This window comes from Ictidomys tridecemlineatus, chromosome 2 (genome assembly GCF_052094955.1).
Source record: "Ictidomys tridecemlineatus isolate mIctTri1 chromosome 2, mIctTri1.hap1, whole genome shotgun sequence".
Taxonomy (NCBI): domain Eukaryota; kingdom Metazoa; phylum Chordata; class Mammalia; order Rodentia; family Sciuridae; genus Ictidomys; species Ictidomys tridecemlineatus.
Window position 1 is genome coordinate 114,802,133 of NC_135478.1, and position 15,167 is coordinate 114,817,299.

Below are 15,167 nucleotides of genomic sequence, written 5' to 3' on the forward strand. Positions count from 1 at the left end.
TTTCTTCATTGGGAAGGACTGATGTTTTGCTAAAACTTTTATGCATTATATCAGGATTTTTCTTAGTGTATCGAGAAAAATATAGACTGGAAGATAACTTCTTTGATTTGACTAGTAATGTTTTATTTTATAAAATGATAGGAATTTAGGATATGAAAATAGCTGGCCTAGAGATAGCCCAAGTTAATTGTGAATAATCTACTCTCATCACAGAGTGACTTTCTGTGAGTGTGGGATCTCTGGGCTAATGTTTCTAATTGTAATGAGTCTTATCCTGAATAAGACTCAATCATTAGAATGCCTGAGAAGGATAAACCTTCTCTTATGGTAGGTAGTTTCAGATAATTACATGTTAAAAAAATGAACTTGATCACTATGTACTTAAGTTTTGATAGTGCTTGACAGAGTATTCAAGACTCTCTTTCTGAGTTGTTCTCTTGCCGTATTCCTCCTGTTGGGATTGAGGACGAGAAAACCCTTGGGGGGATATTTTGCAAAAACAGGAGAAGCACCCTTTTTCCTGGTAGAGAGATGAGATCCACCACAGAGACCCAATGACTGTACCTTGCTAGCCAACTTTGTTATTTAACCTGGTTGCAAAATCCCCCAATTAATGTTTCTTAGGTGCACAGGAAACATTTTAAGCATTTAAGAAATGAAAAAGATTCCGTTTATATAAATTTTTTTGGTGTGTGTAAAACACCTATTTATGAGGATGCCATTTAAAAATGAGATTATGAGAAAGATAAGAATAATTAAACCCACCAATTCATTTTTTTCCCACCAATTCATTTTTAAAAATTCCAAAACAGGTTTGTGATTTACAAAACAATTACACAGAAACTAGAAAATAATGTTTTTTGTTATTAAAAATCATAAAATAAAACTCAGTTTTGTTTTGCAGTGAGCTCATTATAGTGCTCTATATAGCACTATAAATAGAACTAATAGACTTTATATAGTTTATAAAATATTTGTTTGTGCTATAAATTATACTCAGATTGAATAGTTTTTAACCCTGTGTGCTCAAAGTTTTAAAACACTGAAACAAGGCATTGCATAGACAGACTTCACTACATACTTAAGTATTATTACCTTTTTTTGTTCACTTTTATTGGTGAATTGTAATCATACATCATAGTGGAATTTATTGTTATATATTAGTATATGCACACAAGGTAACCATATAATTTGATCAATTTTGTTCCTCAGTATCTTTCCTTTCTATTTATGTATTTTAAAATAAAGCCAGGGCCAATATTTTTTTCAGTTGTTATAATGATTAGAATTTTATTTGAATGCATAGAAAATGTCATCCTAAAATAAACTGTTGAGGAGGCTAAACAATCCTCAATTTAAAACATTTCCTGTTCCAGAAAGAGATTAAAGTCCTGCTTGTGACCATAGTGTGCAGCTGTGGTCCATTTGCTCTCTTTTAATGCCGGCCAACTGCTGGTGGTAGATAGATTGGACTGAATGCCTTGTTTCTCTCTTGGATTTGGTTTGCAGTTTGGGCCTTTCTTGAGCATTTCAGTTGTTTCTTGTAAAGAAAAAGAAAATGATGTGAAGAGTGGAAAACTCACAAAAGTGTATTGAAATGCTCTTATGTTCTGGCAAATTCACTGTTTCTAAACAAGGGAGACGTGTAATCTGATGTTTGCCTCTCTGAACAGGGAGACAGGCGGTGAGAAGTTACAACTCCAGAGTGAAGCTGTCCTCTTGTGACCTTTGTGGAGACGTCCAGGGCTGCCATCCTTGTGAGGATGGAGCTTTAGGCTCCCTTCATCACTCTTCAATCCTTGTTATTTCCTGTGTCATGCTTCTGTTCTCTCTGCAATGTTGGTTGTAACTTATTTTTAAAGGACTCCATGTAAAATGAACATTTCCAAAAGTCATATGTGATTGTTTTCATAATCCAATATTGCCTCTGACATATTTGAAAAACATTTTTTTTCCACCTTCTGTGGAATTTGGGAGATGGTCATCAGGTCTTAGTATGTAGACTTGCAAAGATTTCTTCACCTGACCTTGGTGGGGAAGGTCAAAATGATTGCAGTTGTGTATCTTTTTTTCTCCCTCTTGAAATCTTTTAGGATTGTTTTGAGAAGTGTTTGTTTTCTCCACAATAGAAGCGTTATTTTAGATTATCATTATTAACCTAGGTTCTTCAGCATTATCACATTAAGAGTTTGCTTTAGTATTCAAGATGGGTTTCCCTGGGAAACTGCAGGAAGAGCTTATTCTCTGTCCTTCCTACCCTAACCTTATTGCCCATCTCATGCCCCATGGTCTCAGTACATTTTTTTTTTTTAAGTGGACACTACTTTCTTTTTAGAATGTAGATAGTGAATTTTTAAGAGTTAAATGATCTTTTCCCACTCCAAAACTTTTTACCTGTGCTCTCCTTTTTGTCTAGAGAGAATGAGAAAGGTTAAGCTCAGGGGTGAGGAACATACTGAAAACTGTTCTTAAGGGTGCTGCTGCTGAGCTCTGCCCTCAGGCCTCAGCCCCACACCTTGGCTGTGACAGGACAGAGTTCATTACTGCAGTGTGTGCCTTAGGTGACTCAGACCAGAGTATCTTAGGACAGGAGATGATCTGAGCCAGGGCACAGCTACTCTGCACATCAGCCACAGCAGACTGACCTACCTCGCTGTGGTCTGGGGAAGGGTCAGGGTTTGTGGGGACCACAGAGTCTTGACATGACTGTTGATCTGAAGTTCCATAATGTTGGCCAGGGATCCTTAAAAACTTTTTCAGGCTCAGAGGTCTAAGCATCAGACTTCCAGCTGTCAAGTGACATTTGATACTTGCTGTGGATCTTTAAGAATATTCCTGAATTCTGAGCACCTAGTTCATTGGTTACCCTGTTTTCTGAGGGTTGCATTTCTTTTTTCTGGGTGAGAATTTTAAAGAAAAATCCTTTTCCTGTTTTTTCCCTCCTTTTCCTTTCTCTCTTCTTTCTTTTCTTCCTTTCAAATATATTGAAATATTTTAGACATATAAAAAAATTAGGCATTTTAAAAAGTAAATCTGAGAAGTGGTTTAATTTTGCTCCTGACTCCATGGCTTTTTTCTTGAGTGCTGTGAAATTCTTGCCATGGGCTCCAGAGGGTGCTTTATAATATTTTCAGCTATTTAAAAATAAATTTATCAAAATCAAAGTATGCAAAGATATGTTTTAAAGTTAATTTTAAAAGAATGCTTATATTTAAAGAAATTATATTGGAGGGGATATGTGTATATTACTCATGGATATTTTGGATATCATTATTTTAGTGCTTGCATCCTATTTGTAGAAAGTAGACCTTCAGAGAGTAGTAGTTAAATTTTAAATATCTAATTTTCTTGACTTTCTTTTCAAGTGGAAAATTTTTAAAATCTGTTCTACAGTCTGTTCTGAAAGTGGTACTTTTAATATTTGAGCCTCCATGTGATGATATCTGGCCTTTATACCCTGGGACTTTTTCTTAGGATGAAGTTAGGGAAGTGTGCTGGCAAAGGAAGTCCACCTCTCCCGCTCTTCCCAGGAACCTTGGACTATCCAAGGTTACATTCAGCAGTAAATAATTTACATTGAACTTCTAGTGTCATATAGTAGGAATGGAAAGGCCACTGAAAGACAGGTTCATTTAAAAACAAGAACTCAGATACTTTTTATGTGAAGTACTTCAGATTTTCAGGTTAAAAGTTACCTTGTAACTCATCTCATTTTATATAAATATATTAAAAGTGAGGAGGAGAAAGAGGAGGAGAAAGGATGAGTTAGAACAGCCTCAAAGCGTGTGGGCTGTGGAGGTGTCCTGGACTCTTCTACTACAGGCAATGGAGCTGGATCTTCAGTGTTTCAAGGCTGCAGACATAAGGAGAGAGGGTGTGAACATAGTCATGGTAATTAACCAATAGCCCAGGCTATTTTCTTCACATGTTGTGAGTAGTAATATAAAAAAAAAAATACTCATTTTACCTTTAAGTTTGCTTGTGCCAAAGCTCGTCAATTGAGAATACTGTCAGTTTCGCTTACTCATATGAACTAATCTCATCTTTTCCACTGCCTGGGAATCTTATTAAGAATATCTCACTTGTTAAGAATATCTCACTTGCATTTTTTTCTGGCCAGTGGTTGCACAGACTGAATGTTGGGAATAACCAATAGCCAAAAAGTCCTAGGATAGGACCACCATCTTACTGCCTTTAGTTACTGTTCCAAAAAAGAAATGAAAGCCCATTACAGTATGCTCAATCATTAAAAGGCTTCCTCTTTTTATGTTGTCTGCTACACCATGCTTTTCAAAATATTCTAAAAGAAATATCTTGGGCTTAGTATTTCAGTTATGTTATAATATGGGGAGCAGTTTGCTTATATAGAAAGCAGGTATAAAGCAGGTATACAGTTTGTTCTTATCTATGCAACGTCATGTCCTAAACATAGGATTTTTCAGAATTGAAGGCACAACTTTCCCTGTGTCAGTTCTGTTGAATCTGAGTATAGTTGTTTTTTTTTTTTTTTGTGGACTGATGATATGGAAATAAAAAACATATTTAGTCTCTATTTCTGCTTTTGCTAAATATGGTTATAAATAGATTGGCAATATAATGTCAATTAACTTTGTTTTGACTTAATTCAGCTATGTAATTTGACATTTTTAGGTGTCCCATGACATTAAAAAATTGGAACTATGATTTTTCTTTATTTTTTTTAATTTTTATTTTTTAAAGAGAGATCTTATTAGACTGCTCGCATAATCTGGAGTTCCCTTATAACAACCTAACTTTTTGTAATTTGCTTTATCGAACTATTGGATACTCATTTCTATAAAAATATGTTGTAAATACCTCTTTGGCAAGATTTCTCAGCACCAGGTTAGCAATTGTTTTGAGTCTGCCAAGTGACTACCATGGGTCAAGTTACTGTTGATGGGTGCATAATTTCTTTCATGTTGTAAATTTAAGACAAGTGGACTCACTTTTGAGTAAACCACCAGAACCTTTTACATTCTCAGAAGACGGCTCTGTTCAGCAGAAGAGTATATTTAACATTTCCCCATATTTTCACTCTTTAGTAAGGCTTAGCAGTTTTACGAACTTAACATTTTCTTGTTGCCTCTTCAGATATTTATGTTAATATTAAGCATCTTAAATCACATTGGGAGGAATTTGAAGTTCAGTTATATATTTTTTATCATTACTTTGAGTCAAGGACCATTATTCTTCTTTCTTCAAGAAACTAAACAGCAAAGGTCATTTTTAAATTAAGTACAAACCAGTAAGAATTGGCTTTCATTAAAACTGTTTCTAGGCAGTGAGGTCTGTTTATATGTGCCTCATCAAAACCCAGTGTCATGTTGCATCATTCCTTAAATATATTGTCATTTTCATTCCAATTATAACACAGGAAAATACACATTTCTTAGATGATTTCCAAGTTTCTCATGTCAGAGGACACTTATATTGGTATGTGTGTGTCTCTATTATGGGAATTATATTGGCACATGTGTTGCTATGTTTAAGAATCTTTCTATGTCATATTGTCATGAGGTCAACACTTACCATCTTCTGCCCAGGGTATTGAATTGGTGGTAGAGGGTAGTTCCATGCTCTATTGGGAGATTTTTAGGATTTATCTTTGATAACGTCAGTAGGACGTGGCTTGATTTTGGTCCTTCAAGCCTTTGTGTTTTGGACTTTTGGTAGGGTGCAGTTGATATGGTGAAGTAGATCCTTTTGTACAAAAGAAGCTGTATAAAGTTTCATTTGTAAATCCCTCACTTTGAGAAGCTGTTTTACATATGAGAAGAGTACTGTTGCAATTAAACATTATTTTTCCAGGAAGTAAAGCTTTATACATTGATCAAGGTGATTAAAAAAGTTTTTATTTTAAATGTTGGAATGCTGTGTTATTGTTACTTGCACCCTTTTATGTATACTTAATAGGAAATCATGATTTATCAATAAAAATCAAAATTACCACCTATTTGTTATTTGTGTTCTTTTAGTTTTAGCTCAAAACATGTTTATAGCACATCTTCCTTACTTAAATCTATTAATTATGCCATCTGGAATGTATGAGGGCAGGTTAGAGTAAGCATTAATTTTATAAGGGGTTAACACGAGTGAGGTTTAAGACATTTGATCACCAGTTTCCTCCACCTTTCTCCTCATTATTTGCTTTATGTGCTGGGGTGGGGTCTGTGGAGAAGGGGGTGATATACAAAATGTGGACTGAGTATATGGAAATAAAGTAGTTTATGTACACATAGGAAAACAGGGGCATGGAGTATCACATCCAGAGTACAACACTCTAAGTACACATTCTTGATTCCTACTCAACCTTATTTATTGCCACAAATTTTCAGGGCTCCTGTAAAATGATGAAGGATAGTGGTTCTTGGGGTGATTTTGCTCTCAGATGACAATGTCTATAGATAGTTTTGTTTTTCAGAACTGGTGGTATTGGCTTCTAGTGGGTAGAGGCCAAGGATGCTGATAAACATCCTACAATGTACAGAACAGCCCCCTTCAATAAAGAATTGTTTGGTCCCCAAAATCAAAAGTGTTGAGATTGAAAAACCTTCTAGCTAAGTGTTACTGGGTACTTCTAGCTTACCTGCTAATGCCAATTAAATGACTAATATGATTAATGCATCCTTCCTGCTATGGTTTGATTATGGATTGTCCCCACCAACACGGAGGGTTAATCATCAATGAAACAGTGTTGAGAGGTTGTGGGGCCTTTAAGAAGGAATTAGGTTTTGGGGTCTCCACCCTTATGAAGGGATTAGTGCAATTCTTCTGAGAGCAGGTTGTTGTCCCTCTGTTCCTTCCCTCTCTTCTGCATGTGCCTTTTTCACATGCCGTGATTCCTGGCACTTCCTTGGGATTCTGTAGAGTTCCCCACCAGAACAGGACCTCATCGGATGAGTTCCTGATCTTGAACTTCCAGCCTTTGGAACCATGCCAAATAAACTAATCTTTCTTATAAATTATGCAGCCTCGGGTATAGCAACAGAAAATAGACGAAGGTACTTAGACAACAAGAGTCATTAGAATCACTAGACTGATACTTAGGTTAACACTAAGTCTGTATTCCAAGCTGAGGAAGCATAGCTTGGAGACTAGGGAAAAGATATAGTGATTTTTTAATAAATGTCTGTGATGATAGTTTCTAAACTTGATTGATCATAAGACTTCCCCATAGAGCTTAATTTCACAAAAAATTCTGGTCTTAATTATAGAAGCTGTAGTTCAGCAAGTCTAGGTTTAGATTCTTAGTCTAAATTGTTGAGCCAATGATCTGGGAATCACTGATATATAACGAGTTTTCCAGACCACACTGGCTTGGATAAAATGGAATGCTGAATATAACATTACCCATCCAATCTAAATAGTGTAGGACCTGCAACCTGCAGAATACTACTTCCCAGTCTTTCCCAGGAGCATCCAGGAATATTTAATGCTCCCCCCAAAGATGCTGAGGGCTGTCACAAGAGATCCTCTTTTTTTTCTTTCTTATCTGGCACATTTTGTTTGTGTCTAGTGTAGCAGAGACTGCCACTTCTCTATCCTACTCTGTCTCCTCCATCTTCTTAGTTTTGGAGTTCAGAGTTTACTCAGCATGGTAGCTATATTTCCCAGATTACTTTGTGGCTAAATGGAGTCCTGAACTCTTATTCTATCCAGTGGGATGTCATCTGAGATGTGAGTGATACTTCCAAGATGTATCATAACAAAAAGAAGGGAGTAAGCCCCCCATTTCATTTTTTTTGCAGGGAGCAGGGGCTTTGCTTCCTCCTGCTACCTGGATTGTGAATAGCTCTCTGGAGCTCTGACACAACCTTTTGGTTCATTGGAGGAAGGCCAACCCCTGAGGATTACGAGGGAGCTGAAGAGTTTGAAGAAACTGGGTCCCTGATCATGATGGAGCAACCCTAAACTGTCTACCTTCAGATTTCCTTTACACGAGAGAAAACTTTTATCTTGGTTAAAGCAGTTGAGGTGGACAACTTAGGGTGGTTCTCATGAACCTGACTGCTAATATTCATGCTGATGTGTATCTCCTCCCCTCAAGTTATCTACAACTTGTGTCTAGCCAATAGAACATGGCAAAAATAACTCTGTGTACGTTAGATTGCAGTGCCCCTCTTGTTGGATTTTCTGATTTTGAAGAAATGAGTGTCATGCTTTGGGTTCCCTATGTTGGAGGCCCATGTGGCAAGAAACTGAGAACAGCAATTAGGAGCTGAGAGCAAACTCCATTAAGAAGCTGAAAATCCTACAGCTGTACAAAATTGAGTTCTGTCTACAAATTTAGATTTTTTCCCTTTGAGCATCCTAGTGCCCCTGTTGGAGACTGCAGCTCCAGCTGATACCTTATTTTGTTTCCCTGACTCTGCTATATTATATCCTTTGGATTCAGGAGTGGGGTTGCTTATGCCTCATGTTCAGAGTTTTTAATGGAACCACTTTTATTTTTTTATTTATTTATTTTTTAAAATTTAATTTTTAATTTTTTTTTATTGGTTGTTCACAACATTACAAAGCTCTTTGTAATGGAACCACTTTTAAAATTTCTCCTTTTACTGTAGTTTCCCCTCTCTCCCCACCATCTATTTATCTCTCCCCTTTCTCTCTTTTTCTCTCCTTCCTTCTCTCTTTCTCTCTGGCACAAACCTAAGTCTAGGAGACTGGGCTACATGCCACAAGGTATAGATACTATATGGTCATCCAAATCTGCCTTCTTTCTGACACACTCAATCCCTGCCCCATCACAACTCAGGCAGAATTGACCCCTGGTTGCCCATCCTGCCAATAGTTCCCTGGACTCATTCTTATACAGATACTGCAGTAGGTAAGAGTGTGGGCTTTGGTCTTAGGCAGGAGCATATGAGTCCTCCCTGTCCAGACCTTTACAGTGTCTCCACAAGGACATTTCCTGCTAGAAGAGAGATTTATTTACCTTCACTGCTTTCTTTAGGCCCAATCCCACCCCCAGCAACCCTGTATTTTATCTCTGCTCTTGATTCTGAATTCTCACTTTTCTCTCTTTTCCTGTCATTTATTTCCTTTCAGAAACCAGCAAGTTCCAAGTCTTATCTTTTGCCTTTTTTCCTTTGTCTCTTGTGAGCCGCAAGTCAGAGCTTTCTCTCTTCTGTCTGTGATAATGCTAGTTTATATCCCTAGGGTGAAGGAGTGATGAGAGAACTTTGGATGATGCTTTCCTCTGATTGGTAGTTGGCTTTTATTCCCTTTTATGTTATCCCAATTATGTAAAAGTTCAAACATACACCTGAGTTCAGGATGAGGGCAGCAGTAACTGGCAAATAAGTGTGCATTGGTAACAAAAGCAAATGTCTCCAATTTCTAGTCATGTTGTAATATAGTCTCTGTGTTTCAGGGCCTTAGGACAAGTTACTAGTATTGCAATTAAGAAGGTGCACCAATAGGAATCCATGTGGGGCAAAATGGCCATAATAGTGTCAGGTTGAATGATCAAAGGATGGGTAACACTCAGCAGGTAAAAGAGGCAGTATGGATTTTAATGCTTGTCTTCAAATATCTGAAAGGATGCTGTGAGCAAGCTCAAGTTGCCAAATCATTACTAATGGGTAGATTTGGACAATATTAGGAATCAAATAGAACCCCCTTATTTCAGAAGGTGGTGATTACATGGTGCCTGGAATTGGTTATCAGAGGCTGATGATAGCTGGTGACTGGCATTTTAAAAACTGGTTATCTTATCCATTATTATTATTATTTTTGCGTTGTGTATTAAAAATGATAAAGGTTAAGAAGTTTTCTAATTTAGTTCTTATGAAAAATTGAATGTGTCCTCTCTGAAAACATAAAGTCCTAACTGCTAGCACCTCAGATTATGACCTTATTTGGAAATAAGATCATTGCTGATGTAATAAGATGAGGTCCTACTGGTGAAGGATTGCCCCCAATACAATAAAACTGGTGTCCTTTTAGATCATGTGAACATGGCTACATTAAGACAGACACATAGCAATGACTAATGCAAGATTGGAGTTATGAAAACTGCAAACCAAAAAAAGTCTAAGGTTACCAGCAAATCACTAGATATTAGGAGAGGAAAAGAAGCGTACCCTACCTCTTTCACAGGGAATGGCTCTGCTGAAACCCAGATTTCAGACCCAGACTCCAGAACCGTGACGGGACAAATTTCTGTTGTTTTTAAGCCACTAATGTGTGGTACTTTGTTACAGGGCTAATAGAAAACTAATATCTACCATATTTATTATTCCAAGTGATACTAAGATATAGGGAAATTAAGTGCCTTGAATAAGCTGTACAACTGCTTTTTTCCCTGTACAACATCATAAGAGCAAAATTTGGACTTTTGCATGGCAGGTAGCAGATAGTCAAAAACCATCAGAGTGAAGAGCCCCTTGTTTTACCTTGTATTTGAATTTTAGCCTGTTGATGACTTTCCTGTTCCTGCTTCCTGCCCTGTGAGGCCATTGCTAATGGCTAAGTCTCCAATACTCACCTCTGCTCTTGGCATTCTGCCTTCCCTCATCAGTGGGAAAAGTGGAATTGCTATCTGTTCTAAGCTAGTGCATTGTATTTTAAAATATGCTTAAAACTGTGACACCAATAGATTTCCTCTGGTGTACCAGCTGAAACCAATGGGAAATGACTATTTGAGTGGGAGGTGGGGGAAAGGTTCTGCCAGAGATTTAAAGGACATTTCCAGATCCAATGGCAATAAGATTGGAATCAGGATGTCTTCATGGGCAAGCCAGGATCAGATGATGGCGTTTGAACTGGGACTTTTTCATTCCTTCTTTAGGGTGTATGGTATATTTAGTAGTCAAGTAAGTTGCATTTCAATGTGGACTGATGGTTTTTATTCCTGTTAGTCTTGATTCACTTACCATATTGTAAGCTTGCATTTTTTTTAATTTTCTCCCCTACATATAGACTTTTTCTTTCTCTCTCTATATATAAATATATAGAGAAAAACTATAAAATACTATATTTATAGATAAATGCTATCTATATGATATATTCAATGACTCTGGGGACTCTGAAATATGGAATTGGTGAGTAATAATAATGTTATCATAATAAAGTTATGCACTAAAAGTCCTGACATCTCAAACAAGTAAAAACAGACAACTACCTTTCCTTCTAAAGCCTTTCATTTGCTAGTTTGTGTGTTTTCTCCTAACCCCTTACTACAAGTTACCATATATTTTGTTTTCTTAGGAATCAGGCTGACAGATATTGAAGAACAGGAGAAGTTATTTAGGAATATAAGATAAGAACATAAATCAGCAAGAAAAATTTGTGGTTTGAAGGATTTTATTTTTCTTTTTGATTTTACAGAAGCACACTGAAAAGGATTTTCCCTGTTTTTAGGAAATTCAATCCAGGTTAATGTTATTTCTCTTGGCAGTTTATGAGAGTCCTTTGCCCCCCCTTTTTCCTTCTACTTTTCTCTTCTATACATCTCAGGTGCAATTAAAAACAAATTTCTGGAGGGCAGACATATTGCCTTGCTCAGTTTTGAATCTTCAGTATCTGCAGCTTGGCACAGTGGATCCTCAACCTGGTGGATATCAAACATTTACTTTTTGGAATGAATGAAGGTAATATCTATTTTTTAGGTCTGATTCCCTTCAGAACCTTGGCTAATTTGTTTAGATACTAACCACAAGGAAGAATAAAGTATTATACCCATGCTAGGTACCTCACAGTATCTGACATTACCTTCTATATTGTGGATGTTCAGAAATGCGTAAGTGAATATAATAAGAACCAGTGATTAATAACTTCCTTGCTTTTTTAGTCAGCTTTTTTGCTGCTGTGACTAAAGGAACTGACCTCTACAGCTGTAGGGAAGGAAAAGGTTATTTGAGGGCTCATGGTTTCAGAGGTCTGAATCCATGGAAGGCTGGCTGGGGCTCCAGGTGAGGCTGAACATCATGGTGGCAAGGGTGGTAGAGGGAAACAGTTCACATGAGGAAGGAGAGAGGGAGAGAGGGAGAGAGGGAGGGAGGGAGAGAGAGAGAGAGAGAGAGAGAGAGAGAGAGAGAGAGAGAGAGAGAGAGAGAGAGAGAGAGAGGGAGGGAGGGAGAGAGAGGGAGGGAGGGAGAGAGAGAGACTCCAGCTCCAGATACAAAATATATATCCCATAGCCAAACCCCTAATTAACCACTTCATCCAGCCACACCTCACCTGCCTCTAGTTAATGCTCAGTTAATCCCATCAGGGATCAATGCACTGATTGGGTTAAGATTCTCACAATCAAATCATTTCTCCTCTGAGCTTTCTTGCATTATCTCACATGTGAGCTTTTGGGGGATGCCTCACATCCAAACCACAACATTTGTGTACATAAATGAAAGATTTAGGAGTAGCAGTAGAGGAAGTGAAGGGGGCAAATCATGGAAAGAAAGAAATGTAGATGGAGAGAAATAAGGACTAATTTTGAGCACCCGCAGTAGACAACTGGTTAGATTTCCGTTGTAGGGATTAGTGGAGGATCTTAGTGGATTTTATTTGAACACTTTATAAACACTGAAGATGTTTTAGTCCTGTATTCTAAGTGCTCAATTTTAAGTGCTCCTTCACTGGAATCCTCAATATGGAGTATCACCTCACCACCCTTTTATAAAGTTTATAAAAAGTTAACTTTATAAAGTTATGAACAAATGTGGCTCTGTGTGTTCATATTAAATTATATAATTTCTTGTTGACCTTGCTTGAGAATGCAGGGATAATGCAAAAGATTTTGATTTTTAGTTTTAACTAATTTTAATAATTAACATAATAATTACTTATTACTAAATATACTTTTGGATATCATAACAATTGTGGTGGTTGGTCTAAAGGCTTGAAATCATGGAATATCATCACCTTCTCTTAGAATTCAAGACATACATTACCATGTCAATGGTGAATTCACAGCAATAACATTTGCTTTTATTTTCTATACTTTGTCATTAAACAGGTTTTTTTTTTTTTCACATTAGACCCATTGGCATCCTGTACAATACACTTTAGGCATGTAGGTATTGTTTCCAACCCCAACCCCAACCCCGTTTTCTTTCTCCTTAGAATAGTTAACACTTTCTTTCTTTGTGATTCTTCTTCCTTTGTCACATCTGTTATTCCTCATTATAACAATTTCAGTTATTTCATGTGAACACTTTATAAAAGGCTGATGAGGTGATACTCCATATTGAGGATTCCAGTGAAGGAACAAGACCAAGTAATTGAAATGCCACTCCATTAAAGGAACATGGATAATATAACAACTTGCATGATAGTTTTTTTTTGGGGGGAAGAGGGATACCAGGGATTGAACTCAGGGGTTCTCAGCCTCTGAGCCACATCCCCAGCCCTATTTTTTTTTAAATTTTATTTTGAGACAGGGTCTCACTGAGTTGCTTAGCACCTCACCATTGTTAAGGCTGGCTTTGAACTCACAATCCTCCTGTCTTAGCCACTTGAGCCACTGGGATTACAACTGTGTGCCACCTCACCCAGCTTGGATGTTTGTAAGGGCGTTTGCTTTTCAATGGAAAAAAAAATCTTCCAAAGGTTATATAGTATGATTTCATTTATATGACATTCTCAAAATGACAATGATTATTTTGATGAACAGCAGATAGATAGTTGCCAGGGATCAGGAAGGAGACAGGGAGTGGGTACGAGAGGCATGAGGGAGTTCCTTAGTGAAGAGATAAATTTATATCTTGATTAGATGGTAGGTAAATAAATCTACATATGTATTAAAATTGCCTCAAGTTTTGAAAATTATATACAAATAAATGCATGTAAAGAAGATAAAAAGGAGGAAGCAGAGAGGGAAGGTGGGAGGGGAGGGGAGGGGGGATAGTAGGGGATAGAAAAGGTAGCAGATTACAACAGTCACTAATATGCCATTAGGTAAAAATGTGAGTATGTAACAGATGTGATTCTGCTATCTGTATTTGGGGTAGAAATGGGAGTTCAAAACCCAATGGAGTCAAATGTATGAAAGATGATTTATCAAGAGCTCTGTAATGGGGCTGGGGATGTGGCTTAAGGGCTGGGGATGTGGCTCAAGCAACAGCGCACTCGCCTAGCATGCGTGCGGCCCGGGTTCGATCCTCAGCAGCACCACATACCAACAAAGATGTTGTGTCCGCCGAGAACTAAGAAAAAATAAATAAATGTTAAAATTCTAAAAAAAAAAAAAAAAAAAAAAAAAAAAAAGAGCTCTGTAATGTTTGGAACAATCAATAAAAAAAAAAGATAAAAATATAGAGTAAGGTTTGAAGTCTAGTTAATTGTATCATGCCAATCAATACCATGGCTTTAGTAATGCCTATCGTTATTTAAGATGTCACTATTGGAGGATGCTGGGTGACAGGTATAAAGGACCTCTATGTACTATTTTAAATTTTTTGCAAGTCTATAATATTTTCAGTTTAAATTTGTTAATGAGATCCTGTATCTTGAATTCTAAGAGAAGGATATGATATTCTATGCTTTCCAAGCTTTTAGACCACCACATGAATGCCGTTTTTTTCCAGATTATTTCTCTCTTGGAGTTTTCCAGGGAAGATATTATAAGTAAAGTTGCTGTAAGTTACTATGCAATTTTAAGTACTAAAATGATCATGAAGTTTTATCACATTATCAAGTGTGTTTATTGACTTTAAGATTTATAATAGGCATAAAGTACAATAGAGGTACTCTAATGGTGGAAATACAACCAAATATTCGTTGTGTTGGGCATCTCATTTTACTGCCACGAGGGGGCAGCGGAGGATCAAGAAAAGAAAATTCCCAAATTTGTTGCCAAATTAAAAATTCCTGTTGTATACTAAAGATGAAGAGAGATCTGAGTTGTTATTAAAGCAGTCTGCTTGCTTCTATTGCCATACAACTTTTTAGGATGCATTTTTATCTTGGTATATAATTGATGCATAGTAATTTGTTATTCTTAGAGTAAAAAAATATTGCCTAGAGTAAGAGTTGCTTTTTGACTTTATGAAAGTAACTCCTGATGTTGAAACTAAAGAGATCATTAACCTTTGGACAGTATAGAAAGAGGCAGTATTGCCAAATTCTGCTATCATTACTCTAGCCTGTTTTGGTTAGTGAATAAGTCATGGCAAGTAAAGTTTGACCTAGAATTTATGGAATTT

At 36.9% G+C, this 15,167-nt stretch overlaps 1 protein-coding gene across 1 annotated transcript in view; it reads left to right on the top strand.

Annotated features, from left to right (window-relative positions):
• Positions 1 to 5,974, top strand: part of LOC144368481 (CD109 antigen-like) — a 79,471-nt gene extending 73,497 nt beyond the window's left edge. Inside the window, exon 29 of the mRNA XM_078027430.1 lies at positions 1,674 to 5,974. Within this exon, the coding sequence (XP_077883556.1) occupies positions 1,674 to 1,849 (176 nt within the window). The 3' untranslated portion in view covers positions 1,850 to 5,974. The remainder of the gene's footprint in view (positions 1 to 1,673) is intronic.
• Positions 5,975 to 15,167: the final 9,193 nt, after the last annotated feature.